The 27,431-nt window shown below is 37.4% G+C and overlaps 1 protein-coding gene across 17 annotated transcripts in view; it reads right to left on the minus strand.

Moving 5' to 3' along the window:
* RAPH1 (Ras association (RalGDS/AF-6) and pleckstrin homology domains 1) overlaps positions 1-27,431 on the minus strand; it is a 134,629-nt gene that overhangs the window by 78,929 nt on the left and 28,269 nt on the right. For all 17 annotated transcript variants that reach the window (XR_014080067.1, XR_014080063.1, XR_014080062.1 and 14 more), the window contains exons 2-4: positions 16,020-16,139; positions 11,848-11,953; positions 10,546-11,051 (exon numbers count right to left, since the gene is read on the minus strand). Coding sequence is in view for 10 of the 17 variants with exons in the window: in XM_081582023.1 (XP_081438149.1) it covers positions 10,546-11,051; positions 11,848-11,953; positions 16,020-16,139 (732 nt within the window). In the remaining 7 variants the exon portion in view is untranslated. The remainder of the gene's footprint in view (positions 1-10,545; positions 11,052-11,847; positions 11,954-16,019; positions 16,140-27,431) is intronic.

Below are 27,431 nucleotides of genomic sequence, written 5' to 3' on the forward strand. Positions count from 1 at the left end.
CCAATTCATACTTCCGAACTTCAAATGGGCCTTAACTGCTGTTTGGCAGTACTCGCCATCTTCTCTCCTCTCTCTCTTATCATTCCCTCTAAGCTTGTTCTAAGTAGTTTCCAAGTTCTTCAAGTTCCTGGTTTCACTTTTCACCTCTTCATATGCCCTCACTTCCCTCCATTACTAAGGAAACCACACCTATCTATTATGACAATCTTCATCTCTAAAAGGTATCCTACAGCTATGTCCATATTCTCATCCTTCTCTCCAGTTCCATGAGTTAATACCCGCTTCTCCCCTCCAAACCTAACCATGTCGTAGATCCCACTCTAATATCCCAGTCTCTGACACTCCACTGATCCAGCTTACTGGGGATGGGAAGAACAGAAAAATATTCTTTCGGGTACCCTCCTCTTGTTAAATTATTATTTTCTACCTTTCACTACCAAGTTTCCTGAATTCAGCTACAGTGTACCTCTTGCACTTATAATTCCCTGCAATCTAGCATCCACCTTTCTTCTCCAAAGTCTTCATCCTTTGAGTTGTAATGCATCCTGTAATTCATTCTCAAAGTCATCAATGACCTTTTAACCAACGTTTCTGTCTTTCCTCTCATAGTACTTGCCTTGCTGTACTAAAATTGCTTTAGTTGTCTGTTCTGACATTCCTCTCCTCATACAATATATTATAATCTCATAAAGACACTAGGTATTATGTTCACAGTTTTATCCCTTACAGCCCAACACAGTGTCCAGGTACTCCAGCATTTATGGAATGTATGAATAGCTATTTCTTCTTGGCTCTCATGCCATAGGCTTGGCCAGACCAAGACTGATTTTGCTTTCCTCTCTCTACATTTTCTCACTCAACATATTCTATAACACTGTATCAGTCACCACATCAGTGGGAGGCCTATCAAATCTATATTGCCAATATCCTCATTCTTAGGAAATGAGTACTTAAGTATTAATGGCTAAAAGGGCATGAAAAATGCAACCAACTCTCAACTGGTTCAGGGGAAAAAATATATATGTATATAAAATAATAAAGTAAATGTGGCAAAATGTTAGTGAACATGAGTAAGAGTTTCAAGAGTTCTTTGTACTACTTTTTCAAATTTTTCTAAGTTTGACATTATTTCAAAATAAAAAGTTAAAAAATAAATCTATTCTCACTAGGCTCAGTCTCACACAAGCTCCCATCATATTTCCAAATGCTGACTGGCTAGTTAACAAAAATCATAACCCAAGGTGTTCAACATGAACAATTCAACACATCCTTACCAAAAATGAATATACACATGGGAAGTATCAAAGACAATGTGGACCAATTTTTAAATCTTTACTGCATTTGTTACAATATTGCTTGTTTGCTTTTCTTTTTTTTTGGCTACAAGGCATATTTTAGCTGCCCAACCAGGGACTGAACTTGTACCGCTTGCATTGGAAGGTGAAATCTTAACCACTGAACCACCAGGGAAGTCCCCAGTTTTTACCTTTTCTTTATCACTACGTTCATAAATCTAAAATCTGTGTTTAAAACACATAAGTGAATGTGAAGGTCAACTCACATCAAGTCTGCTCTATACCTTCTTAGTTTCAAAAAGGTTCATTTGTTATAAAGCTATCATGTTCTCTATCAATCTCTCAAAAACTCCACAAATCTCTGCAAAGTATGTTATGAATCACTACTTTCTTGAACTGAACCTGTAACATGTACCATTTATGAGCCAGAATCTTGTTGGGGAGGATGTGTAGAAAAGCAGTGATCTAAAATATGAGCCATAATCAACAAATGAATGACCTTCTACCAGAGTCATGGGTACAAACTACATTTTCTTTTGGTAGCTAACATTTTAGATAACAACTGGAAGAAAGTGGAGGTTTGTGAATACATATTAATATTTCAATAAAACAGATTTACATCCATGTCGTACTGAGGTTATGTGCTCCTCCTCACAAATATTAAAAATAAATATAGCATGATGGTTAAGAATCCAGACCCTTATGGGGTGGCCAGAGTGCCTGGGTTCAAGCCCCAGCTCAGTCATTTCCTGGCAATATGACTCTGGTCTTATTACTTAGGGCTGCCCTGGTTGCTCAGACGGTAAAGCGTCTGCCCGCAATGCGGGAGACCCGGGTTAGATCCCTGGGTCGAAAAGATCCCTGGAGAAGGAAATGGCAACCCATTCTAGTATTCCTGCCTGGAAAATTCCATGGACTGAGGAGCCTGGTAGGCTACAGTCCATGGGGTCGCAAAGACTCGGACACGACTGAGCGACTTCACTTTCACTTTATTACTTAACCCGTTTCCTCATGTGTAAAATGGTGTAATGACAGCATTTATCTCCAAATGTTACTATAAAAATTAAAGGAGTAATAATTACTATTATTATTAGGAGAGTGGGAAACCACCAGCCATCATTTGAATTTTATTTAAACCTCAATTCATTTAGATTACAGCTAGCTTATAGTTGTTAAATTTTAACAACATATTCAGGAATATACTAAAACACCACCAGATGGGGATGTTACTACATAAATCTCTTTGCCTTTTTTCTACCGCCCGTGTAGTTCTGTCTCTAGGCTTGGATCTGTGAAGCACTGGCTGTTCTAGCCTTGTCTAGATTCTCCTTCAACTTTATGATGAAGTAGCAAGGTAATACTATAGGAGCTCTACAACCAGACTGCCTGGGTTCAAGTCCTCGGGAAAGTTATCTAGTCACTTGCTCTTTAGTTCCTTTCATTGTAAAATAGTGGGAATGGTACCTATTCTCAAGGCTCTGTTCAAATTCAGTGTTAAGACATGTATAGCACAATGCCCAGCACAGAAAAAGCAATAACACAGCTGCTGATATTATTTTCTATTCCCCCTTCTCTTTATTCCTCTCCTCGATATTTAACTGGCCATTATATTGCCAGTATAAGGTTCTTTACCTGGCCATTATATCACCAGTATAAGGTTCTTTACCAGCTCTCCCAACACAAAACGAAACAGACTTAAAACCAAATAAAATGCTTTTTCATTTTCAGATTTCTAAGAAATCCACAAAACAAGGATCAGGGCATATATGCCAGTATTGACTGGATGGTGTGTTTGTACCTATCCCTTCTATTACCTTCCTAGGCCAGTGAAATCTAGAATTAAAACACCAAGTTGGTACATGTGGATAAATTTCAGTGAAATGCAGCAACATAGCCATTAGAATTTTAGGAGAAATGTAGTTGTAATAACTAGCAACTCCAATCTTTCAGATACTAGGCCTCTTAAAATTTCAGAAAGCCCTGAGCTCCCATCTAGTTATTATCTCAGAGCAAAAAGTTGCTTTCTGAGAATAACTTGGGACTTTCAATGTCAATGCCACCTGATATTACAACAAACACAACTGCTGTTTTCTTCCCAATACCTCAAAATTTCTGCACACATTTATTCCTGAAATAGTTCTAGAAAGTCAAAGAAGTAGAGGAATTACACTGAAGCTATCGTATGCTATGTTGCATATCACAAGTTATTAACATACTGGTGTATCCATAGAGATTTCATTTAAAAAACCCTATACACATGAGGGGGAAAAAAAAACAAAACACAACATTGAAAAGCTTTAGTAGATCAGATATTTAGGAATTTTTCCTATCAAAATATTTACAATACATCATCAAATATTCTTAAAGATTTGGCAAAACTTTTTGAATCTACCATAAGCTTCAGTAAATGTTTCTAAAAGCATTTTCATTCTAAAAATATATTTTTGTATATAAGATTCCAAATTCAGAGGAATTGTTAGTTTAAATCCCACCAGAAAAGAAATATACAGGTATATTGTAGCACTAACCTTTTATCAGTAAACCCTACTTTATATAAAATTTATAACATGCAATTAGTATTTAAATTTGCAAACTGCTGTCTTAAGTATTGTTTTATCTGTTAATGTGAATAAAAGTACCAGTAAGTCAACTGTAACATTTATTTCACATTGCTATAAAGAGTCTTTATTAGAATTTACTTCAGCTACAATGAATTCTAAAAACAGCAAATGAACACTACTGATGGATTTCATAAGAATACTAAAATTATTCTGTAATTCATTTTTATGTTTATCTATAGAACAAACTCATATTTTTATGCTAAATCAAACATTCAGGAAATAATCATTTTTGGTGATCAGCTTCACTTTATTTTTAAGATAATGATAAAATCTGGGAGGCAAATGTTATAGTTTTGGAATTCAAAAACAGACTTCCCAGTTATTTGACCTACTTAATCCCCTCTTTGGAATAATGCCCCTACCAAAGGAAGAGTTGGAGGCTTAAATGAAATAACATGTGAAGTGCCTGAAAGCACAGTATTTCAACAAAAGTCAAGAAAGAGAAAGGCAAGAGAAAAAGACATACTCTTTCTGATGTGAAATTATACTATGCCTACTCCTGTTGGCTTCAGAGAGCTAGGAGGTAGAAAGAAAAGCTATAGAATTACTTTGTTTTCAGATGGGCAGTTTGAATACCCACATCCCCAAGATGCAATAGTACCAATCTCAAATTGATTTTTCTAACTGGTATTAGTGTCACTAAACTTCAGTGAGAGTAACTATTCTGTCCTAGGTTTCTTTAGAACAGGTATAATTACTGCCTCTAAAGAACTTAGAAGTGTCTAAAAAAATAAAGTTTCACTATCAGATTTTCATATGCTACTTCACCTGAAGCACTTCGTCTGTCCATCTTGAAAGAAAACTGCTGATAATTTTAGAGTACAGAACTTCTAGACAAAGATGGATTGAACATGTGCATACATTTAAATGCTTGTTCAAATATCTGATTGCTTCTCTTATGAGCCAAATGATGTTCTAGGTGCTAATGATACATTAATAATCAAAGAAAATTTTTGAAAATTCCTCTCCTCATGGAGCTTACATTCAAGTGGCGAAGACAGACAAGCAAACTTTTTAGAGTAAAATAAAGTCAAATATATAGTATTCTGAATGGTGATAAACAGAAAAATAAAGCAGAAAAGGGAGATAACAGGCTTCCCTGGTGGTCCAGTGGCTGGAAATCCACCTGCCAAGGCCAGGAACACAGATTCGGTCCCTGGTCTGGGAGGATCCCACACACTGCGGGGCAGTTAAGCCCTCCTACCACAACTCCTGAGCCCCTGTGCCTAGAGCCTGTGCTCTGAGTCACCGTAATGAGAAGCCCATGCACCACAACAAAGAGTAGCCCCTGCTTGCTGCAGCTAGAGAACAGCCAAGCACAGTAACGAAGACTCCGTGCTTCCATAAATAAATAAAAAATTTTTTAAGAAAAGGGAGGTAAGTACTCACAGGACAGAGGAAGAAGAATTCATTTAAAACAGGGTGATCACAAAAGGCCTCACTGGGAAAGTGACATGTGAGCAAACTCCTGAAGGCAGTAAAGGGGTACTGTCCTGAGGAAGTGTATCCAGGCAGGGGGGGCAGGTAAAAGGGCTCTGAGGTGGGCTCTGACTTCTGGCAAAGAACAATTGATAGAGCAAGGGAGCGAGGGAGGAAAGGAATGTAGGGGCAAGCCATAGAAAGCCAACCTGGTAAGGCCCTGCAGGGATTTGGGTTTGGAAACAGGTAAGATACAAAGCCTTTGGGTTTGAAAACAGGAGGGGCAAGATGACTTACCTTTAATAGGACCACTCAGGGCTGCCATGGGGATAACAGACTGTTAAAGGAACGGCAAACACAGAAGACTAGCTGTGTGTCTCAAGACGATGTTGGCTTGATGGCAGTGAAGTTAGTGGGACGTGATCAAGTCTGGATATATTCTGAAGTTAGGGCAACAAAATTGGCTGCTGGATTGGAAGGAAGATGGGGAATAAAAGAGGAAATAAAGATTCCAAGGGTTTTGCTGATGAACTGGAAGGACATAACAGCCGTTAACTGAGATGGAGAAGACTGTGGGAGGAATAAGTTTGGGAGAAAAGATCAGGACTTCAGTTTTAGAACAGTTACATCTGAGTTACCTTTCAGATGACCAAATAGAGGTCATTGATTAGAAAGAGGATGCATGAGCCTGGAGTTCAGGGAGAGACACTGGCTAAAGAAACCTGTATCCCCTTGAATCTAAAGATGATTTAATGCCAGTCCTTTCTTGATCTTTATCAGAAATTGTCAACAGACAGCTTTTGCACAACACGGTGTTACTGCCATATTGCTGACAGTGAGTGATAGATGCTAACTGACTTTTGAACATGGCGTCTCAACCTTGATGGTATTTTGGGTCAGATAATTTTGTTGTGGGGGCTGTCCTATTTTGTAGGATTTTAGCAGCACCCCTGGTCTCTACTTACCAGACATCAGTACCACCCTTCTATCACTGATGATCAAAAATGTCTCCAGACATTTCTGAGTGTCTCCTGGGGGACAAAATAGGTTCTAGTTGAGAACCATTGTTTTAGAGGGATTAAGATGTAAGGGGGGTTAGTGCACCTTAAATAAATGAGATGGGAATTAAAACTGGGGAGTTGTCAGTGTGTAAGATCGCCAAAGGAGTAGACAGAGAGAAAGGTAGTCTGATGCCTGCACCCTGGGGCACTCCAAGGTTAAGAGACTATAGACAGGAGAAGGAGACTGTGAATGGCCAATGAGGCAGTTCTACTCCCTCCACAAATCCTGCTAAAACAAAGAAAAAGGATTTTGTTGTTGCTGTTGTGTTAAAGACAAACTCATGAGAAGACATGACAAAAATCTGGAAGCTAGAAGCATCTGGTTGAGTGTACACAACTCAGTATGCCCAAGGAAAGCTGAATGCTAAGCCAAAACTGGAGAAAAGCAGAGAAGCACCCCAATTTACATTCTGTCCTCAAAGCAGAAGCAGCAGAAGTGAAGGTGGTACTGAAAGCAGGACTGGCTGAGAGCATATTTAAGAAAGCAGTTAATCCCCAGATTTTTCCTGCCACCAGCAGTGGTCTCAGGTTCAGACTGACGTTCATTTACAGGACCAAGAGACCACAGCTTGGCACCAGGTTCACTTAGTTCTGCAGAAAGACAATGTGCTAGCATGCGACATGCTATCTTCAGAAGGGATTTACACAACCCACCAGGGGCCTTTTTGGACCCACCAGTGTAAGAGAAAGAGATCATGTGAATAAGCACGGACATCACCCTGGCCTAGGGAAACTTCACACTCCACAGGAAGCAGTCGTGCAATTTGACAGCCAATGTGTGTAGATTCCAGAGTCATTGGAGGCATATGTTCATGCTCACTTATAAGAGTCACACACTGCACACCATGATCAAGTATAGTATCTTTTCATAGGCTTCTATAGTTCACTTACTGTCTTCCTGGTCCAAATGCAATCACCAGTGAGGGTCAGTTTACAATAAACAATATTACTTGGATACATTCTATACTTATTAATCAAGTTTCTAGTAAAAGAATGCGAGGAAAAGGAAAATCCAATGTTATTTCCCATGGAAAAAAAAAAGGCTCAGATCTGCTATTGTTAAACCTTTCTATTTAACACACTGATTCTCAAACGGGGGCAATTTTGCCTCCAGGGAACATGTACCAATGTCTGGAGACTTTATAATTGGAGGGATGTATGAAGTTATGGCAGGCTTCCCTGGTGGCTCAGAAGGTAAAGCATCCATTTGCCTGCAATGCGGGAGACTTGGGTTTGATCCCTGGGGTGGGAAGATCCCCTGGAGGAGAGCATGGCAACCCACTGCAGTATTCTTGCCTGGAGAATCCCCATGGACAGAGGAGCCTGGCGGGCTACAGTCCATGGGGCTGCAAAGAGTCGGACACGACTGAGCGACTAAGCACAGCACAGCACATGCAGTTCTGACACCCAGCGGACAGGTGCCAGGGATGCCGCTAAACAGTCTACAAATGCACAGGATAGCTCCCTACAACAAAGAATTATCTGGCCCAAAACGTCAATAGTGATGAGGGGTGAGAAACCCTGACCTAGAATGATTAAATGGAAGGTCATGTTGAGGACCATTCCATATCCCATGCCTTCTTTCCCAATGGGCTGTAAAGCCCTGACAACAAAGTACATGCCCTCCATGCAGAGTACCGGAAGAATCTTCCCTGGAGAAGCTTATCCATCTGAGAGAAAAGACCTAACAATGATATTAGAATAAAGATTTCAAAAGACAAAACAGAATTTTAAGAAGGTGAAATTTAATAAACACCAATTTTATTCAAACCAAGTAAAAGATTTAATCAGCTGGGAGAAAGTTTGGAGTTGAAATCATAATAAACATACAAAAAACTTTCAAATTTTAAAGAATTAATTCCAGGAAAAGCAAAATGTAATGCCCCCAAAAGGAAATGTAATGAAAGTATATACAGTTTAGTAGTGAACTGCAAGCATGAACAGGTCATGATAATATCAACACTGAACAGTTACCCAACCAAAATAAATTGGAAGGGGAGGGGAGAAAAGAGGGGAACTGTCTAAGGAGCACTATATCCTAATTAGCTATATCCTCATTTTCCAGAGTGAGAAGTCAGTAAGTAACACAAACAACTGAAAAAAAAAATCAAGATACAGCAATATAACTGTAGATTTAATGATAGGTAAATACACTAAGAATCAGCTAAAAGAGTAGAAAGCGCTTATCCCTGGGAGCAGAATACAGCATGCATGTGTGCATGTGTAGCAGTGGTTTTTTTTTTGGTAACAAGTCTCTTTAGAACTTTATGACTCTTTAATTCCATGCATGCAAAACTAAAGTATTTTTTTAAAACCTGTATTTTGAGTCTGGTGGCAATTTAATACACAGGTTTGGGATCTAGTAAGCCTCCTTCAGTTTTCTTGGCTTGAATCAGAACAGACTAGATCTGAAAAAAAAGTATACTGAAACAAGTTCCAGATTTGTTAAACCACTTTTCTACCCATCTTGGCAAGGCAAAAAAACAGGCTGATGGAAAAGACTTTAACTCCTTTCCTTGTTTTTTCTTGGCTTACTCCCCAAACTTTACATTAAGGTCTTATCTTAAAACATTATATCACTGTACACTGGCGTCCTTGCCCATGGATACCACTAGATACCATGTGAAGTGTTTGCCAGGAGAAGACTTCACTTTTTACTTTATTTGCTCTTCAACTGTTACTTATAACGAGTGTGCTTTTACTGAGGGAACTTTTATAATGAATGTATTTTACAGATGGAAACACATACACCAGGATGCTTAATTAGCTCATAATCTGTCCTCATGCCTCTTGACCCCACTCAAAATAATATGATTGAAAAGAAAGAACATACAAAACACAGAATAAACAAGAAAGCACATCTCTAATAAAAGACTACTCATATCCCAACAGGTAAGTCTAAAAGATGTAAATGATACATGCTAAGGAGCTGGTGCTAAAGATAATGCCCAGGTTTCACAATGGAGAAAGCAGTTTTCTACAGAATATAACCACTTAGGAAAGTTTCATTAAATAAACAAGTTTATTCTTTGATATAATTTGCTAACTTCTTTCACAAGCAACAAAACTCAAATTTATCTTCAAATTACCATGATTCATGCTTTTTTTGTGCTTGACAATGCCCAGAGTGAAGCTAGGTACAAGACAGTAATTGACCAACTAAATTAAATCAATGTAACAGATACAAATTTTGAATTCTCTGCAAGTCCTTAAACAATTAAGATTTTAACTTAGTACTGATTAATACAAATTATTTTACTCTATTAGAGAGCACTGTAGATATAAACTGAACAGAGGGCTGGTTTTATTCTGCCCCATCCATTTTTTTTTTCTTGCTGCTACCTTATAACAAAATTGCTTTCTCCTTGATGAACAAAACTCAATTAAAAAAATTCTCCTTTATTAAGCTCAGCTTTTGCTAAACTTATTTCATCACAAATCCATTCCTTATCCTCACTTCCATCATATCAGAAAAACTTCATCTTTTAAAATCTGTTCATGTCTATTGTATCACTTTTGACACTCTGAACCACAGTATGAAGAAGGCAGACTATGTACTTATTAGTTCCACTTTACTTATGAGAAACTGAGGTTCTCAAAGACTGAATAACTCATTTAGGACCAGTGGGTAGTGAGACACTTGGAACCAAGTTTTCTGATTCCAAGTCCAGTGGTTCTTTCCACCACACTACATCAACTCTTTCTGATACTAAAATGGAGTAAACGCTGAGAACTTATAATCTAGGAGAACTATAATGGGGATATGAGCCATTTTCTCAAGTGGCCATTTTATAATAAACATATTAAAAAGCAATTATCAGCTTAATAGCTATCATAGCTTTGTAAAACATCAAATATAAATCACATTTCAAGCTTTTTAATATGATACAACTGACATTAATTTAAGGACTTCAAATAGCCATAAGACTAAAACAGAAGAAACTAAATTTTTTCTTAATCATCTTTGTGACACTGCTGTATCTGGTAATACATTCTTTCTATAGTCTGATTTTAAAACTTAGCTCAGAGGTATTTCTGATAAATTTTAAGTGTAGGAAAAAAACAAGAAAACTTATTAGAACAGGATTGAAAAAATACCATTGCCTCCTTAATACTGAAATAACAGGGAAGAAAGTTTCATCCACTTACCTCAGTAACTGGCTGCCCCTGATGTGTCAAATCCAGTTCTTGAGGGCGTGCTACTTTATCAATATCCAACGAGTCCATGCTGGAGGTTGCAGAAGTGATGCTTGAACGAGAGGAGTTACTAATAGAGCGTACTTCAGCATCACTCACTGTGCCCGCTGACGCTGTTCTCCTGTGCTGATTAGTTACTAGGGGCTTAGTATCTTCTAGTACAGACTGTTGAGCAGCCTCATCCATGCTCAAGGAGGCCTGTTCTAACTGTGCGGTGATGTCATCCAGGGAGTAGTTGGCATGAGACGGTTTAGTTATCCTATTGGATGAAGAAGATGGTCCTTTCAAGGTGCCATGTTTTGATGTATGTCGGCTAGCGGGTAACTTCTGAGTGGCCTTTGTTTCTGTGATTTGACGCTTAGTATTTCCAGCACCGATACTGCTGAGCTCCTGCTCTATTGAGCAAAGATCGGCCATTAGGGCATCCAGATCCACAGTTTCTCCCTGATTCAGAGCTTCTGCAATGTTTACAGAACACAATGAATTAGAATTTACATATTCTACTATAAATCAGTCAATGAATGCAGGAAGAAAAGCAAAAAAAAACACAAATTACCCTATTGGGCATAAAGCCTATCAAATACCACAGTTCTAACAGTTTTTTGTTCATTTTAAACTCCAAGGGAAAATTTCAGAAGCAAAGAGCTCATCTTTTGAGATTTGTGGTAATCAAAAGAGAGTAAAATTAAGAGTTGAAAGATTAAAAAAAATAGAAAAATTTTATACTGTTCCATAGTATTAACCACATCATTCATGCAATTTTTCACCAGAGGCTCTAAGTGTTAATATGACCATAGCCCTGGTAGAGATGTCAATACCTAAAGATCTGAGGGCATAAAAAGAAAAATGTTAAGACCTAAAAAAATTACAGATTGAAATATCAGCTCTACTAGATATAGTTCATTAAATAAAGGCCAGAAGGGCTGATTTTTAAATTAATAACAAGCAATTTCACTGGACTTTATCCTACTGCAAATATAATAACACAATTAAGTTTGTTGTAGGATTCCATGTGAGGATATATATACTTTGCCAATTACTAATAACTAGGAAACTATTTTAGTTATATTCCAGTTAAGTCTTTTTCTCTGATCAACTGAATTAGTAATAAAATGCACAAATCAAGAAATATAAGAACTCAGTTGTTATGCATATATAGTTTTTATATTGAGCTATTTGGAATTGTTGCTGTATTATTTTCACATTATATAACTTAACATACTATTTTACATTTCATTTTCAATTACATCTTACCATTCAAGTTGTATATGGAGAAGCGATAAGAAAAATTGGCCATGTTTGTTTCCTGGCGAAGAGGAGATCTTTTTATTGGTTCCGTGGGCTTGTCAGAATCCAAACTCTTTTTAAAAAGAAAGTTTAATGAGTCATATTAAATTCAAGTCTCAATTATAATAAAAGATGAATAAAGTTTATTCTATGATTAAGTGAACTGTCATAGAATAGTTAATAAAATCAAAGTTCTTCTAAGTATTAGCCTTGAGGAAAAGCATAATTGGTTTTCACATCATTTTGGTTCCAGTTTTTTCAGTTTTTAGATATATGCTTACTTCAGGCACTTGACACAGTCATAGCTCAGAGTAAATATCTTCCCAAATACAAATATTATAGTGGCTGAGCTCATTTTACATAAATTCACTATAAAATAAAGTAGGTACATGAATATGGGATGCGAGGATAAGAAATAAAAAGGAATAATGTAGAGAATTTTGTTATCTCTTTCCTCAAAGGAATTTGGTTTTGGTCCAACTTAGCCTCATTCTTCGAATGAAATACTCTGAAGATAAGGCACAATTCTGGACTCAAAATTATGAGAGCCACGATCTTAACAGAAAGTGGCTATAACCTCAAACAATGATGGAACATCCTGTTCTTTTCACGTTCTATCAAGGTGAGTGTGAGCTATAACCCAGCTATCCTGCCTGTGCTAAGTCTACAATTATATTCTGCACTTTAGGGTAGGGTATTTTGTAAGTTAACTCACCACCTTTTTAAATGACCCTTTTTTTCTCTCCAACCTTTCTATAATAAGGAAAATAAGGTGGTTACAACAAAGAAATTCAGGGAAAGGGTCAGTAGTTATTTAGTGTCTTTTTAAATAAATATGCAAATATCAGGATTAGTCTTTCAAATTTTTAATTTCTCTTTCTAATTATCAAATAGATTTCAAATGAAAAAGAATGTTGAACAATCTCTTTGTAGAATCACAGAATTAGATTGCTATCTTTTTTATTCATTTGTTTCAACTGAATCCATTTGGATGGTGTCTACCCAGTTTTGAAAGCTATCATCTGAAGGAGATCCGCAACTGTTCAGTGTTTTATTTCAAAGTTTAATGCAACAGCTAGGAAATTCTTCTTTAACCTCAAACCTAATTTTTCCACTACAAGTTAAGGCCTAATTCACCTTCTCTCAGTGGAAATGAAGAGTGATAGGTAGGTAATGTTTTCAGTAAAACTTGAAGATAATTTAGGACATATTAAAAGTCAATCTATTTATCAGTTCAAATAAACAAATACTTATTATAATTATCTGCTGTGTCCATGGTGCTGGAGCAGAAAGGGAAATGATAGGAAATATTCCTTGATGCCAAGAAATGGGTACTCTAGTGAAGTGGCTTTTTTTAACCTTTTGTATTTTTTCAGTGGGGATGGAGTGGTGGTGGTGGAATTGGGTTGGGAGTGGATGTCATTGAGAATATGATAAAAGCCACTGCAACTCCTTGCAGAAAAATGCAAATACATACAAAATTTTACAAACAATTTCAGAAGATTCAACAACCATTAGAAACTCAAAAGTGATTTAATATAAAGTTGAAAATCCATTAACATTGTGTGATACAGCTGCATGGATGACTGTAGCGAACTAAAGTAATGAATTCTGAAGTTTTAGCCAAATTTAGTAAAATATTTTTTGAAAATTTCTGAAGTGTTAAAAAGTAACTTACTAGCAGTGAGGGACAGGGCTTCCCAGGTGGTGCTAGTGGTAAAGAATCTGCCTGACAATTTTTAGGAGATGTAAGAGACACAGGTTCGATCCCTGGGTCAGGAAGATACCCTGGAGGAGGAAATGGCAACCCACTCCAGTATTCTTGCCTGGAGAATCCCAGGGACAGAGGAGCCTGGCAAGCTAACGTCCGTGGGGTTGCAAAGAGTCGAACATGACTGAAGCGACTTAGCATGCACGCACAGCAGTGAGCGATATTCTCCAACCTGTTTTCTCTGTAAGACAGCTTCATACATAAAAAAGGATGGTCAAAGCATTAATTTAGGACCCAACTTTTTTGATGAACGGCTCTTACATGTATATGTCAGGGAATTTAAAATATACAGAAGGTTTATACAAATATACATAAGGTTTTCCTGTATTCAGTAGAAATGTTACATACAGTGGAGTGGCATCAAGTCTACTCCACCTAGAGTGGCTAGGCTTATATCTGCCTCTCTTTCCTCTTTTTTGGCCTCTCCCCAAGGATGGACAATAAATCACACAGTCAAGGAAACCCCTGGGAGTTCCCTGGGGGCCTAGTGTTAGGATTCCAGGCTTTCACTGCTGTGGCCCAGGTTCAATCCCTGGTCGGGGAACTGAGATCCTGCCAGCCGTGCAGCATAGCCAAAAACAAACAAACCAAAAAAATGGAAACCCCACACACGACAACTGGCTCTCACATACTTTCCTTCATTATTATTTTCTATTTCCTCTACTTTACTTCCTCAGCACAGAACTGCATAGCCTAGTCATCATCTCTATGCCAAAATCACTTCTTTTTTAAAAAAAATTAAGAATTAAACTAAAATGGTTTGGTAACTACATAAGACAAGAGCTTTATCACCACAAATGTTGTTATTTCTCCTGATTGGAGATGAAGAGAACGACCTTATGAAATCCTGTGCTGTGCTGGTTGTGCTTAGTCGCTCAGTTGTGTCCGACTCTTTGCAATCCCATGGACTGTAGCCCAACAGGCTCCCCTGTCCATGGGGATTCTCCAGCCAAGAATACTGGAGTGGGTTGTCATGCCCTCCTCCAGGGGATCTTCCCAACCCAGGGATCAAACTCAGGTCTCCAGTTTTGCAGGTAGATTCTCTACCATCTGAGCCACCAGGGAAGCCCAAGAATACTAGAGTGGGTAGCCTATCCCTTCTCCAGTGGATCTTCCTGACCCAGGAATCAAACTGGGATCTCCTGCATTGCAGGAGGATTCTTTACCAGCTGAGCTACCAGAGCAGCCCTAGTAAGAGTGAAAGCGTCCTTCTCAAAACTCAACGTTAACAGGTTATGGTCTGCTAACCTGCTAACATGTCTGCTTTTCAAAATGATCTAGCAAGAATTACATGAACAGTTTCTCAGTTTCAATTACAGAATGCTATGGAAAGAGATACAGAAACAAACTGGTACTTTAAGTTTCCACCTTACCATCTACTCTTCTACTGGTTAACGAATTTCGTACTTAAGCAGTTTAAACAGAAGTTCTTCCCAGAGATACTAGTTAAGGGTGAATGAAATAAGTCTTGTTCTAATGTTTTCATTGCTGTAAAGTTGTGTGCATGCTCATTCATGCTGACTTTGTGACCCTATGGACTATAGCCTGCCAGGCTCCTCTGTCCATGGGGTTTTCCAGGCAAGAGTACTGGAGCAGGGTGCCATTTTTTACTCCAGGGGATCTTCCCAACTCAGGGATCAAACCTACATCTCCTGCTGCATCTCCTGTGTGTCCTGCATTGTCAGGCGGATTCTTTACCACTGAGCCACCTGGGAAACCTGTCATGAAGTTAAAGTTGTTTTAATAAACTTAACTATCTTCATATATATTGAATATAATGTATTAACCAGGGTAGTAATAGTATATGCTTTTATTCTAAAAAGCTACCTTGTTTAGAGGATAAAATAATTCTTAAAAAAACAAAAACAGAGATCCAATGAAAGAAATGAAAAAATTTTGCCACTGTTTTAAAAATGCAGCCAGGGATGAAACTTTGTCAGTATTCTGGGATCCTGTAATAGAAAATATCTGCATGTGAGGATATCATTTATGTTGTAAAATGTGTTCATATCCACTAAGTTACAAAATAGGGTTTGCTAAAATCTAGATTTTTACGTTTTAGGCTTTAAAACTTTTTAGCCAGCAACTCAATTTATAAAATATATTTTAGAAATCCCTCTAGATACACAGAACCTCTGTCAAAAGCATTAAAAAAAAAAAAAAAAACTCCTTAAAATAACCACAGAAGAGACTATCTTGTGTTCCTAGAGTTACTATTCATTTACTTGTTAATGTTTTGGACATTTTCTCTTTATAGCAGTATTTTAAAACATAACCTATGTTCATATCCTGAGGTCTACACAGTAAAATTTGAATACACAGTGATGACCTAAAATTCTCAACCAGTTTTTCAAGCACTGTTTCTAACCTGAGTGAGTTTGTCTAGCTCCCCTAGCCAGGCTCCAAACATTTTGTCCAGGTCTTGATCTTCCTTGTCACTGTCTTCTTCAGCACCATGGTCAATTTCTTCATCTGACAGCTGCTCCATCTGAAATACAGATATGTGTATAATGAACAATTATATGATAAACTTGAAAAATCACACAGTTTATGTTCTGATATATATTCAAACCTTGAAAACCAAAGACTATATTATAAAAGGAAACTGGAAGTCATAAATGGAGATTAGGTTGACAAATGAGTAGAAATGAGCAATTAAGTCTCAAATTTTTAGGAAAACAAATTATCAGATTATAATAAGTAATGATTTTTAAATCACAAACCACTCCCCATTAATCAGAGGATATTACAGTAGTACACAGTTCTCTCCACTAGATCCTGCAACACACCAAATAGCACAGAAAAATAATTTCAGAAGACTTTAATAAGTTATTATCTTACTTATTCTGTAAAAATCCATTCAAATAAGTATATATCTCATCCAAAAAGCATTTCAGAGAAAATACAATGCAAAATTTTGAATCTATTAATAGTTTAGTTTGTTGAATTTGTTCTTCCTTCTACCTTATCCTTCCTTTTTAATCATTTGTCTTTTACTTACTTCCCTATCAGTCCCTGAAAAATTCAAGGAACTCAAATAGAAAACTTCAGAAAACTAGAATTGAAAACATTTAAATTCATATACAAAATTTCCTACATGTGATGACTTTTCATGTTTAAGTCCCCTGAAAGAAGAGAGATTTTCTTTTTTCCCATTAATAAAATGGTACCTGACATGGAATTTGCATATTATTTTGTGAAGGGAGGAAAAGTTACATAAAACAAAGTAAGATCAATGACTGATCAGATACTTAAAATTCTTTAAGTAAGAGTAATCTGATTAATATAAAATATTTCATTATTAAAGGCTCTAAGAAACCTTCAGTAACACTTAAGCTTTGCTTAAATCAACATATCCCAAATTTATTTGACCACATTATCTTTTCCTTCTATTTGGAGTAATATCAATTAACTTTCCTAGGGACATAATGAATATCTTCATTGTACATGCCATACTCTTGACTCACATTTACGAAGACACACATTTTGTTCCAGTGGATCTAGGCACTATTCAGAATACAACCTGTCAGCTAGCTTGAACAATTTTTCAGAGTAAAGATATCCTTAATCTAGAATAAGAATCTGTATACATCTTATACTTCCAAAGCAGCAATCAACAAAATTACCTCTGTGATCCTTATATGTAGTTATGAGATACATAAGGAATTTAACTATCTGATTAGGTGCCATGAAGTTAAACTTTAAACCTGATTTTATTATATAAAATTTTATAGAAATGGTCAAATACTGTTGCAAAATCAAAACTGAATTTAGCTCTAATGATGTTGAAAATCAGATATCCCACTTAACCAATTAAGAAATTCTCATTTCTTAATTTCACTGCTGTAAGAATGTATATTTCAGGGCATTCTACCTTGAAAAATGGAAAATGAATCAACTAATTCTCAAATGCATACTTGTGGCTCTTAAAGAGATTTGGTTTTTACAGTTCACTTGTATTAATACTATTTCTAAGGTTTTTATTTAGTGTTGAATTATTTACAGATCAATCTCAATAGAAATCTGTTATATTTCATTAAGTTAGCTACTTACGAAAAACAAAAAAGTGCAAAGAAAAAGCTCATCTGATCAGGCTGACTTAATTACTCAAATAATGCTAGTTTGAGAACATCAAAGAGCAGCAATACTCGGTTTTCCTAATGAGGGCCAACAAGCAACAGAACTGGAAACATCGAAGTCAACTTCCTTTTCCTCCCTAATCTTCAAAACTAAACACATTGGAATAACCCAGAAGCAAAGATATTCTAGGAGGAATTCTGTTTTAATATAATAAACACTATGCTTGCACTTCCCTCTGAGCACACACTGCAAATGTCCAAAAGGAAGATACTACATTGGAAAAATGAAACATTAGGAATATAATTTTATAGTGCAAACACAAAACAGTTCAAAATGAATGAGTATTTTAAATTATCGTGGATCCAAATAGAATTACAGACTTCACACCAAAGTTTGGTGTGTTTTGTGAGTTTTTTCTTATTATTCAAACCCAGTAATTATTTGGATTTTAAAATTTTTCTTTAAATATTTTAATAGTTTGGTTTTTACCTAGACAATTACTGACTCAAGGAACATATGACTTAAGGAACAATGACAGAGTCATGAAATGAAAAATTTGAAATAACGATTAGACTTTTACCATTTATGTAACTTTCGCCAATTTTGTCCTTTTCTTGAATTTCTGTCACCACATGGGTTATTTTATCTAAATGAACTTTACATGTTATTCAGAGACTTCTGCATAAAAATTTAGGTCCTACTACATTTCTTAAAGGATCTACACTCTAAAACAGCACTCTCCATTCTCTGGAAGGTGATGTTAACCCTTATTCTTCTACCCCCAATACGAAATTGTTTCTGTTTACTATACACACCAAATCAGGAGCCCCCAGAAAGTTTACAGGCTCTGTACTGTTCAAAGTCAGCAAATCTGGTAAGGCGATTCATTCTTTGCTATGTATCAATCCTGTCTCCAATTAAATCACAATTCCAAACCTGAATTTTCCCAACATGATGCCCCTACTAGAAATGATGACAGAAGAAAATGTAAATTAAATTATACAACAGTCAGTCAACTCTCCCTCCAAACAAAAAGGGAATTAAAAAAAAAAAAAGAAAGAAAAGAGAACGCATAAATTTTGTTTTAAAAATGATTAGGATTTAAATGGATAGTTTCTAATGTGATGTTTTTCCTTAATGATGTGGAAATAGGCCCAAGGAAACTATAATACACACTAGAACAAATACTATTAAATTACTCTATTAAATTAGGTACTTTAGGAGGAACATTAAAGTTTCACTCAAATTCCCTGCTCCATTACATCTGATGGAAACTATGTCCTTAAAGAACAAATGCACCCTGCCACAAAGAAAAAGGTTTACTTTTCCAAAGCGCAGACGTACTGAACACAGAACACAACTCAGAGCTGCTACAAATCAAGAAGGCCCCGAGTGGTCCTGGCCTTCAGGGAACTCATTGACCGCTCTTCCCACTCTCTCCTCCAGCGACACTGTCCTGCCTGCTGGTGTTCCTTGGAGCAGATTGAGGGAAGGAAAGGTGTGGATTCTGTTTTGAAGACAGACTGAGAGATGCCTGGCAAACATCCAACTGGCAAAAAAATGAGGAAATTAGGACTCAGGCATTAGAAAGTTTAGTTAGCCTGAGTATTATTTCAAAACCATATGTTAATTACAGAAAATAATAGGTTAAAGCTAATAATAATTTACCTATATTTTAAACTAGCTTATTTTATCCATGAAATGGAAATAAGAACAAGGGGGAATGATCCATCATAGTTTATATGCTAGTTGGTTTCATTTCACAGATAATAGTGAATAACTGTGCTTCAATTACTACAAGTTAAAATGTGTAATACACATAGTAAGGCTTCACTAAACATAATGAAACTATCCATTTAGTATGCTTCAGTATGAACAATATTATTCCCACTAAGTTTTCCATGAAGTTAATTATTCAAGCATAATTTCCCTATTAACCTTACTCTTGGAAGACATTTTGGTTTACTATTCGATTTCCTCACTACAAGATGGAATGATGATCTTTATCAAGAAGGTGGACTTAGAATAGAGCTTAAGGATTTGAATAAATATATTCCAGGTAGCACAAATTATAAAGAGCAAAGAAGATCTGTTTTTGTGAGATCGTCAAGTAAAACAAGAGAGAAGAGTCCTGAGATTTAAAAGTCAAGGACTAAGGAAGGACCAGGTCATACAGGACCTTGAAAGCACCAAGCCTATTTTTTTTCCCCTCCAGAAGGCAACTGGGAAGAACGCAACACAGAAGTGAAGGAGGTAAGGGGAGAAATAGTCAGCAAACATGGTACCTGTATAAGAGTTATTAGAAAAGTGAAAGACCATTAGAAAGCCACTCTGGACATTAGAGAGAAGTTTAGAGAGAATTTACAGAGAAATGTAGAGTTTAAAGAGAAATTAGATAGAAATTAGTCTTGAGAGGAAGTACAACTTACACAAATCACACACTTGGAGTGGCACCCAGGCTATATGCCATGTATTTTTCTTGCCACTCCAAGTATGTGACTTGTATAAGTTGTACTTTCTCTCAAGACTAATTTCTATCTAATTTCTCTTTAAATTCTAAACTCTAAATGGCTTAACATTTCTGGAGCATAGGATGTGTGCTGTAGACCCATGGAAAATGGGGCTGGAGAGCAGGTGGGGCAACATTATAAGCCATATCAAAGTTTGGACTTCATGACACACAGCAATGTTTTTCCACTTGTGGTCTGCTGATGACCTGCATGAAAATTACCTAGGGTGCTTCTTCTTAAAGTCAGCTTTTAAATGGCCTGCCAAAGGGTCTACTGACTAGTAATTTCCAAGAGTGGAACATATTTAACAATTCCCCCAGGGCTTTGCTTATACCCACAAAAGTCTGAGAACTGCAAGAGTGTGTCATAACTACTGGGAGGACTTCCCAGACAAACGTAATGCAGTTTCACATGACCACAATTTGGTTAAAGGCAGAACAATCTAAATAAGTACTCCCGAAGACTATAAAGAAACTAAGCAGCATCAGAATCTCCTAAGTAACGTAACACAACCCAATTATTCCTCCTCCATGGAAGAAGCAAGTTCCAGTTTTCTTCTCTGAATTATTTAGAATTTCAGTTCTTTATGTCCAGTTAGGTTTCACTAGCTCTAACACAAAAACTCCGGGAGTTGGTGATGGACAGGGAGGCCTGGCGTGCTGCGATTCATGGGATCGCAAAGAGTCGGACACGACTGAGCGACTGAACTGAACACAAAAACAGTTTTGAAAACACCACCTATGCTGCTTTAATTTGATAAATAATTCTAAAGAAAAACAGGCACCACAGGAACGGGGCTGTGAAGACTTCCAGGTTCAAGGGGTGCCCCCAACTGTGTAAGATATAACTCTTGCAAAATAAGGCAAGAGGAAGGAAACTTAAATCAGACAAAAGAAACAATAAGGAAATAAGTTCTGTTAAATTTAGTAAAGCAAAAAAAAAGAGAAAGAGAACCCATCAAAAGGAGGGAGGAAGTCAGAGCCAAGAAGGAAAGGAGAGAAATAGGACACAACAAAATGTAAAATGAAGTGAGAGTTGTGGGAGATAGAGGGCTATAATAAATCCCATGGACGGAGGAGCCTGGTAGGCTGCAGTCCATGGGGTTGCCAAGAGTCAGACAGGACTGAGCGACTTCGTTTTCACTTTTCCCTTTCATGCATTGGAGAAGGAAATGGCAACCCACTCCAGTGTTCTTGCCTGGAGAATCCCAGGGACGAGGGAGCCTGGTGGGCTGCCATCTATGGGGTCGCACAGAGTTGGACACGACTGAAGCAACTTAGCAGCAGAGGGCTGTGAACTAACTCATTTGAATAAGGCACCAAAAGGGATGTTTCTCTCTGGACCTAAAACTCTAACTTAGTTCTGCTGTGAACTAAACGGTAGCATGTGCAAACTGCCCAATTGGAAACTGAGAACTTAATAAACCAATTGAAAACAGCATAAAGGCAAGGTTGGTAGAAAAGGAGAAAATAAAATAAACCAATTGAGTTTACATGAGCTCTTTACAGAGTCAAGATATTAAACATGTGTATAGAGCAACATTTTCCTCAGGTTTTACCTTTTAACTTTGTTGGACTTTTTTTTTAAGGCACTCCTGAACTTTTTCAAGTTATTAAATGTAATAAAAACATTCTTACACTTTGTTCAGTAAATTCTTCTCCACCCAGAAGCCAGATAAATGTTTATATAAATTTTATTTTGCTATTCATTCTTTTATGCAGTTACTACATTTTACATAGGTAGCTTAGTTTTGGACAAAATGTGAAAGGGAGAACCTAAACTGATTTTTCCCAAAATTATAAATTTCCCGTGCTTGGTATGGTTTCTTAATTTATATATCTATGCTCTATGCACACACTAGGTTGTTTTTTGAGGATCATCTTCCAGTGTGAGCCTTTTCTCAAGTAAACATCACTTTATAGCATGTTATTAATTTATAAAGCAGATGAGTTCTTTTTAAAAAATCAGAAGTTGCTTTCTGTATATTCAGTCACTTAAGTTTTCTCTGGAGCTTAGTGCCCCTCAACAGAAAAGACCCAAGTTCAAAATGGTGGTGGTTTAGTCGCTAAGCCATGTCCTACTCTTGTGACACCACGGACCGTAGTCCGTCATGCTCCTCTGTCCATGGGATTTCCCAGGCAAGAATATTGGAGTGCGTTGCCATTTCCTTCTCCAGGGGATCTTCCTGACCCAGGGATCAAACCTAGGTCTCCTAGGTGGGTCTCAGGTGGGTCTCCTGCATTGCAGGCAGATTCTTTATCAACTGAGCCACAAAATACTTGGCCTACAAATAGCATTATGCAATATACAAAGAAAGCAGAAAATATCTTCCATGACTTCAGAGAATGATAACCTTAACTATAGGAAAGGTGGTAAACACAGAGGTATCTTCATTAACAAATTCTCTAAGAATAAAGTTCCTTCTGCAGGCCTGTGCATAAAGAAAGCTATGGTCTCCTAAGTATTGAAAGAGACTGAGAAAGAAGTGTTATATTATCCAAAGGCTTCTGCAGGAGCATGCCCAGTAGACAAACTGTCCATGGGGGAACTTGCATGGCTTGGTTCTCTGGGAATGAGCTGACACCTGGAACTAAGTTTTGTGAAGTTTCCACGTGGAACTGAACTCCCTTAAAAATACAGAGGTGTACTATTCTTGGGCCAGCCGCTGTGAACCCCTCATTACCCAGAGGAAAGAGATATACTAATGGTGGTGACTCACACTCTTATGCCTTCTCCTCTATTTCTGTTTCTGTTTTTTGACAATCCAGGATGTAACTAACACATCCTCTTCATTATCATGTACATTAACTGTGAGATAACTAAAGATCATATAAAGCAGCATTAAAAACAAACAAGAGCTCTTTTACAGCTGATAGAGGTTAGAATGCCTAAGAGCTAAAAGTCATGTCAAAGGCAATTTTGTTAATATGATGTTTTATTTATCAAGCCCTTAAATACAACCCCTAGTAAAGAAATTCTTTGAACAGGATGAACCATATTCATGCTTTTATTTACACTGGATTTGCATATCTTAAGCTACTAAACCCCAAACAGGAACTGCTTATCTAAGTGGAAAAAACAATCTTAGTTCAATGCTCTACAAGAAACTCCTAACATATTTAGAAATAAGACGTTTTAATGATCATGTTTATAATTACTTATTACACATATACCACAAACCATAATCTGAAATCACAGAGCAACTGAAAAATAAAAAAACTGAAAACAAAAAATAATAAGTGTAAATTGCTTACATTTATATTTTCAAGTTTATTTCAGAAACTGCGAGAAAATTAATTTGTTGTTTTTTATGCCACCAAGTGTGTGGTGATGTTACACCAGCCCTGTGAAACCAATACTGTGTAAGTGCATGTGTATACACACATATGTATGTGTGTGTCTGTGTGTGTATACATGGCTTCCACAGCTGCATCCAGAGAGGTCCACACTTGGGACCTTTCCTGCTCTACTACATAGGTCTGCAATTATCTTTGGAGGTGAGTGTTAGTTGTTCAGTTGTGCCTGACTCTTTGCGACCCCATGAACTGTAGCCCACCAGGCCCATCTGTCGTTGGGATTTCACAGGCAAGAACACTGGAGTGGGTAGCCATTCACTACTCCAGGAGATCTTCTCAATACAGGGCTTGACTTCAGGTCTCCTGCATTGCAGGCAGATTCTTTACCATCTGAGCCACCAGGGAAGCCCGCAGTTATCTTTGGGACGGCTGATACTGTTCATGTACTCTCCAGATTCAACTGAAACAGAGGCTACAACTGTACTACTCTCTTGGGTAGGAGAAATTGTCTTGAAATTATTGAAAGCCTCATTAGGGTGGTGGTCGACTACCCTTTTTCTCCACTTTTGTCCTATTCTCCTATAAGACAGCCAAATGCACAGCAGGAAATACAGCCCCTGAAAGGATCCCATACTTTGGGAGACAGAGAATGCTAGACAGCTGTAGCCTGTAGCACAGAGCCATTTGGACTGGATTTTGAATTATCAGTATGAACTCAAGGTTTTCAACAGATAGAGGAAAAGGGAAGGGTAGAAATAGAGATTATGTGTAGGTGTGTTTACAGATATGTCCACTGAAAAGGCCTCATAGCAGTTAACACTCCAGTAGCAATTAGAATATCTAGATCCCAGTTTGGGGTTACATATTCTACCCAAAAGGTAATCAGAGATCCTTAGAACAATGATTCTAGAGAAAATAACAAGATGAGGCCCTAGAACACTGTGCTAGAAAATGCTCAATAAAGATGGGAACATGTCATAAGAGCCAGCCAGAAGGGGCCAAGAGCCAGTCAGAAGGGGCCTATTTTGGGATCATTTAAGATCAAAATAAATTATGACACAAAGTATAACCTACTGACTAAAACAAGAATCCACAAATCAACACTGATATCAGTTATGTCCAACTCTTTGCGACCCCATGGACTGCAGCACACCAGGTTTCCCTGTCTATCACCAACTCCTGGAGCTTGCTCAAACTCACTTCCATCAAGTCAGTGATGCCATCCAACCATCTCTTCCTCTGTTGTCCCTTCTCCTCCTGCCTTCAATCTTTCCCAGCATCAGGGTCTTTTCCAATGAGTCAGTTCTTCACAGCAGGTGGCCCGAGTATTGGAGGTTCAGCTTCGGCATCAGTCGTTCCAATGAATACTCAGGACTGGCTTCCTTTAGGATTGACTGCTTGGATCTCCTTGCAGTCCAAGGGACTCTCAAGAGTCTTCTCCAACACCACAGTTCAAAAGCATCAATTCTTCAGCACTCAGCTTTCTTTATGGTCCAACTCTCACATCCATACACGACTACTGGAAAAAACCATAGCTTTGACTAGACGGATCTTTGTCAGCAAAATGAGGTCTCTGCTTTTCAATATGCTGTCTAGGTTGGTCACAGCTTTCCTTCCAAGGAGCAAGCATCTTTTAATTTCATGGCTGCAGTCACCATCTGCAGTGATTTTGCAGCCCAAAAAAGTAAAGCCTCTCACTGTTTTCATTGTTCCCCATCTGTTTGCCATGAAGTGATGGGACCAGATGCCATGATCTTAGTTTTCTGAATGTTGAGCTTTAAGTCAGCTTTTTCCTCTCTCACTTTCATCAAGAGGCTCTTTAGTTCTTCGCTTTCTGCCATAAGGGTAGTGTCATCTGCATATCTGAGGTTCTTGATAATTCTCCTGGAAATCTTGATTCCAGCTTGTGCTTCTTACAGCCCAGCATTTCGCATGATGTACTCTGCATATAAGTTAAATAAGCAGGGTGACAATATACAGCCGTGACATACTCCTTTCCCTATTTGGAAACAGTTCATTGTTCCATGTACGGTTCTAACTATTGCTTCTTGACCTGCACACAGATTTCTCAGGAAGCAGGTAAGGTGGTCTGGTATTCCCATCTCTTTAAGAATTTTCCACAGTTTGTTGTGATCCACCCAGTCAAAGGTTTTGGCGTAGTCAATGAAGCAGAAGTAGATGTTTTTCTGGAACTCTCTTGCTTTTTCTATGATCCAACAGATGTTGGCAATTTGATCTCTGGTTCCTCTGCCTTTTCTAAATCCATCTTGATTATCTGGAAGTTCTCAGTTCAGGCAAGAATCATCAATAGATGTTAACACTAGCGGATGGATATTTGATGAGACATTTACATATTTTCAAAGTATCACCCCACAAATTACTGGAGGTATGCTGCCTTAACCAAGTTATCAACTTAACATCACCACTTCTAGGGCAAACCTTATGCTTCCCGAGTGGCTTCCCTGGCAGCTCAGACAGTAAAAGAATCTGCCTGCCATTGAAGACACATTCATTTTCTAGTATTCCTGACAAAAATTCACTACCTAAATTAATCATGAGACATTTTATAAAATAACTGGCCTGTAGTTTTCAAAACTGTTAACAGTGAATAGCACAAAGAAAGGCTGAGGATACATTCCAGATTAAAGGAAAGGGCTTCCCTGGTGGCTCAGACAGTAGAGAATCTGCCTGCAAAGCAGGAGACTTGGGTTCGATCCCTGGGTCAGGAAGATCCCCCAGAGTAGAGAATGGCTACCCACTCCAGTATTATTGCCTGGGAAATCCCATGGACAGAGGAGCCTGGCAGGCTACAGTTTATGGGGTGGCAAACAGTCCAACAAGACTGAGCAACTAACACGTTCACCTTTTTTTCCCCCCACAAAAAGACAGCACAACTAAATGGAATGTTTGATTCTGCAGCTGGATCCTAGACCTAGAGAAGTTACGTTATGTGTATAAACATAGCTATAAAGGACAAAACTGGGATAACGGACAAAATTTAATTATGAATTGTAGATTAGATCATGGTACTGTATCCCCCAATGTTACATTTCCTGATTTTGACAATAGTAATGATGTTATATGAGAATATCTTTGTTCTTAGGAAACATATTTAACCATAAAGAGGCATAATGCCTGCAACTTACTGGCTCATAAAAAAACATGTTTGTGTGTGTGTGTGTGTTTAGATATGATACTGTTTGAGCTACCAGGGAAGCCCCAGATAGGGAGAGAGGAATGATAATTAGGCAAAATGTAAGGAATAGATGAATCTAGGTAAGGGAATATGGGAGTTGTTTGTACTCTTCTTAAAACTTTTCCGTAAGTCTAAAATTATATCACAATAAATTAAAGGAGAGAGAAGGGAGGGAGGGGAGATAAAAGAAAGAACAGTCTCCATCCCTCAAGAAGTTGTAGTTTAGTTAGGAAAACAAAATATGTCACCTAGCAAATCATTTAAAATTGAAAAATTAACTGAAGACAACTACATATTTCTCCAACATATGGTTTTTATTAGGTATGCATGTGTTACCTTTTCTAAACTGCATTTGCCTGGTTCACTCAGTGAACTTTTTTAAGGTTATTTTGATCATTATAAAATTAGTTTTCCTTAACGGAAATAAAAGCTTAACAGCTTAGAAAAATAATTACTCATCAGTTAATTCTTTCAGAGGCAAAAGACAATCATTTCCAAACTCTGGATGAAAAAAACAAGTAACGAAGTGGAAAAAAAAAAGTTGATGAACATTACAAGTAGGTCAGGAAGAAATCAGAATACAGTTCTAAATCAAAGACTAGTATTTAATCAAATAATAGGGCTAAAGTTAAACGTAGATTTTAAGCTGGAGTTGTTTTTAAAGATGTTTTGATTTTTAAGTTTTTGTTACTAAATGG

The sequence above is a fragment of the Giraffa tippelskirchi genome, chromosome 3 (genome assembly GCF_054371585.1).
Source record: "Giraffa tippelskirchi isolate mGirTip1 chromosome 3, T2T-mGirTip1v1.2.pri, whole genome shotgun sequence".
NCBI lineage: Eukaryota > Metazoa > Chordata > Mammalia > Artiodactyla > Giraffidae > Giraffa > Giraffa tippelskirchi.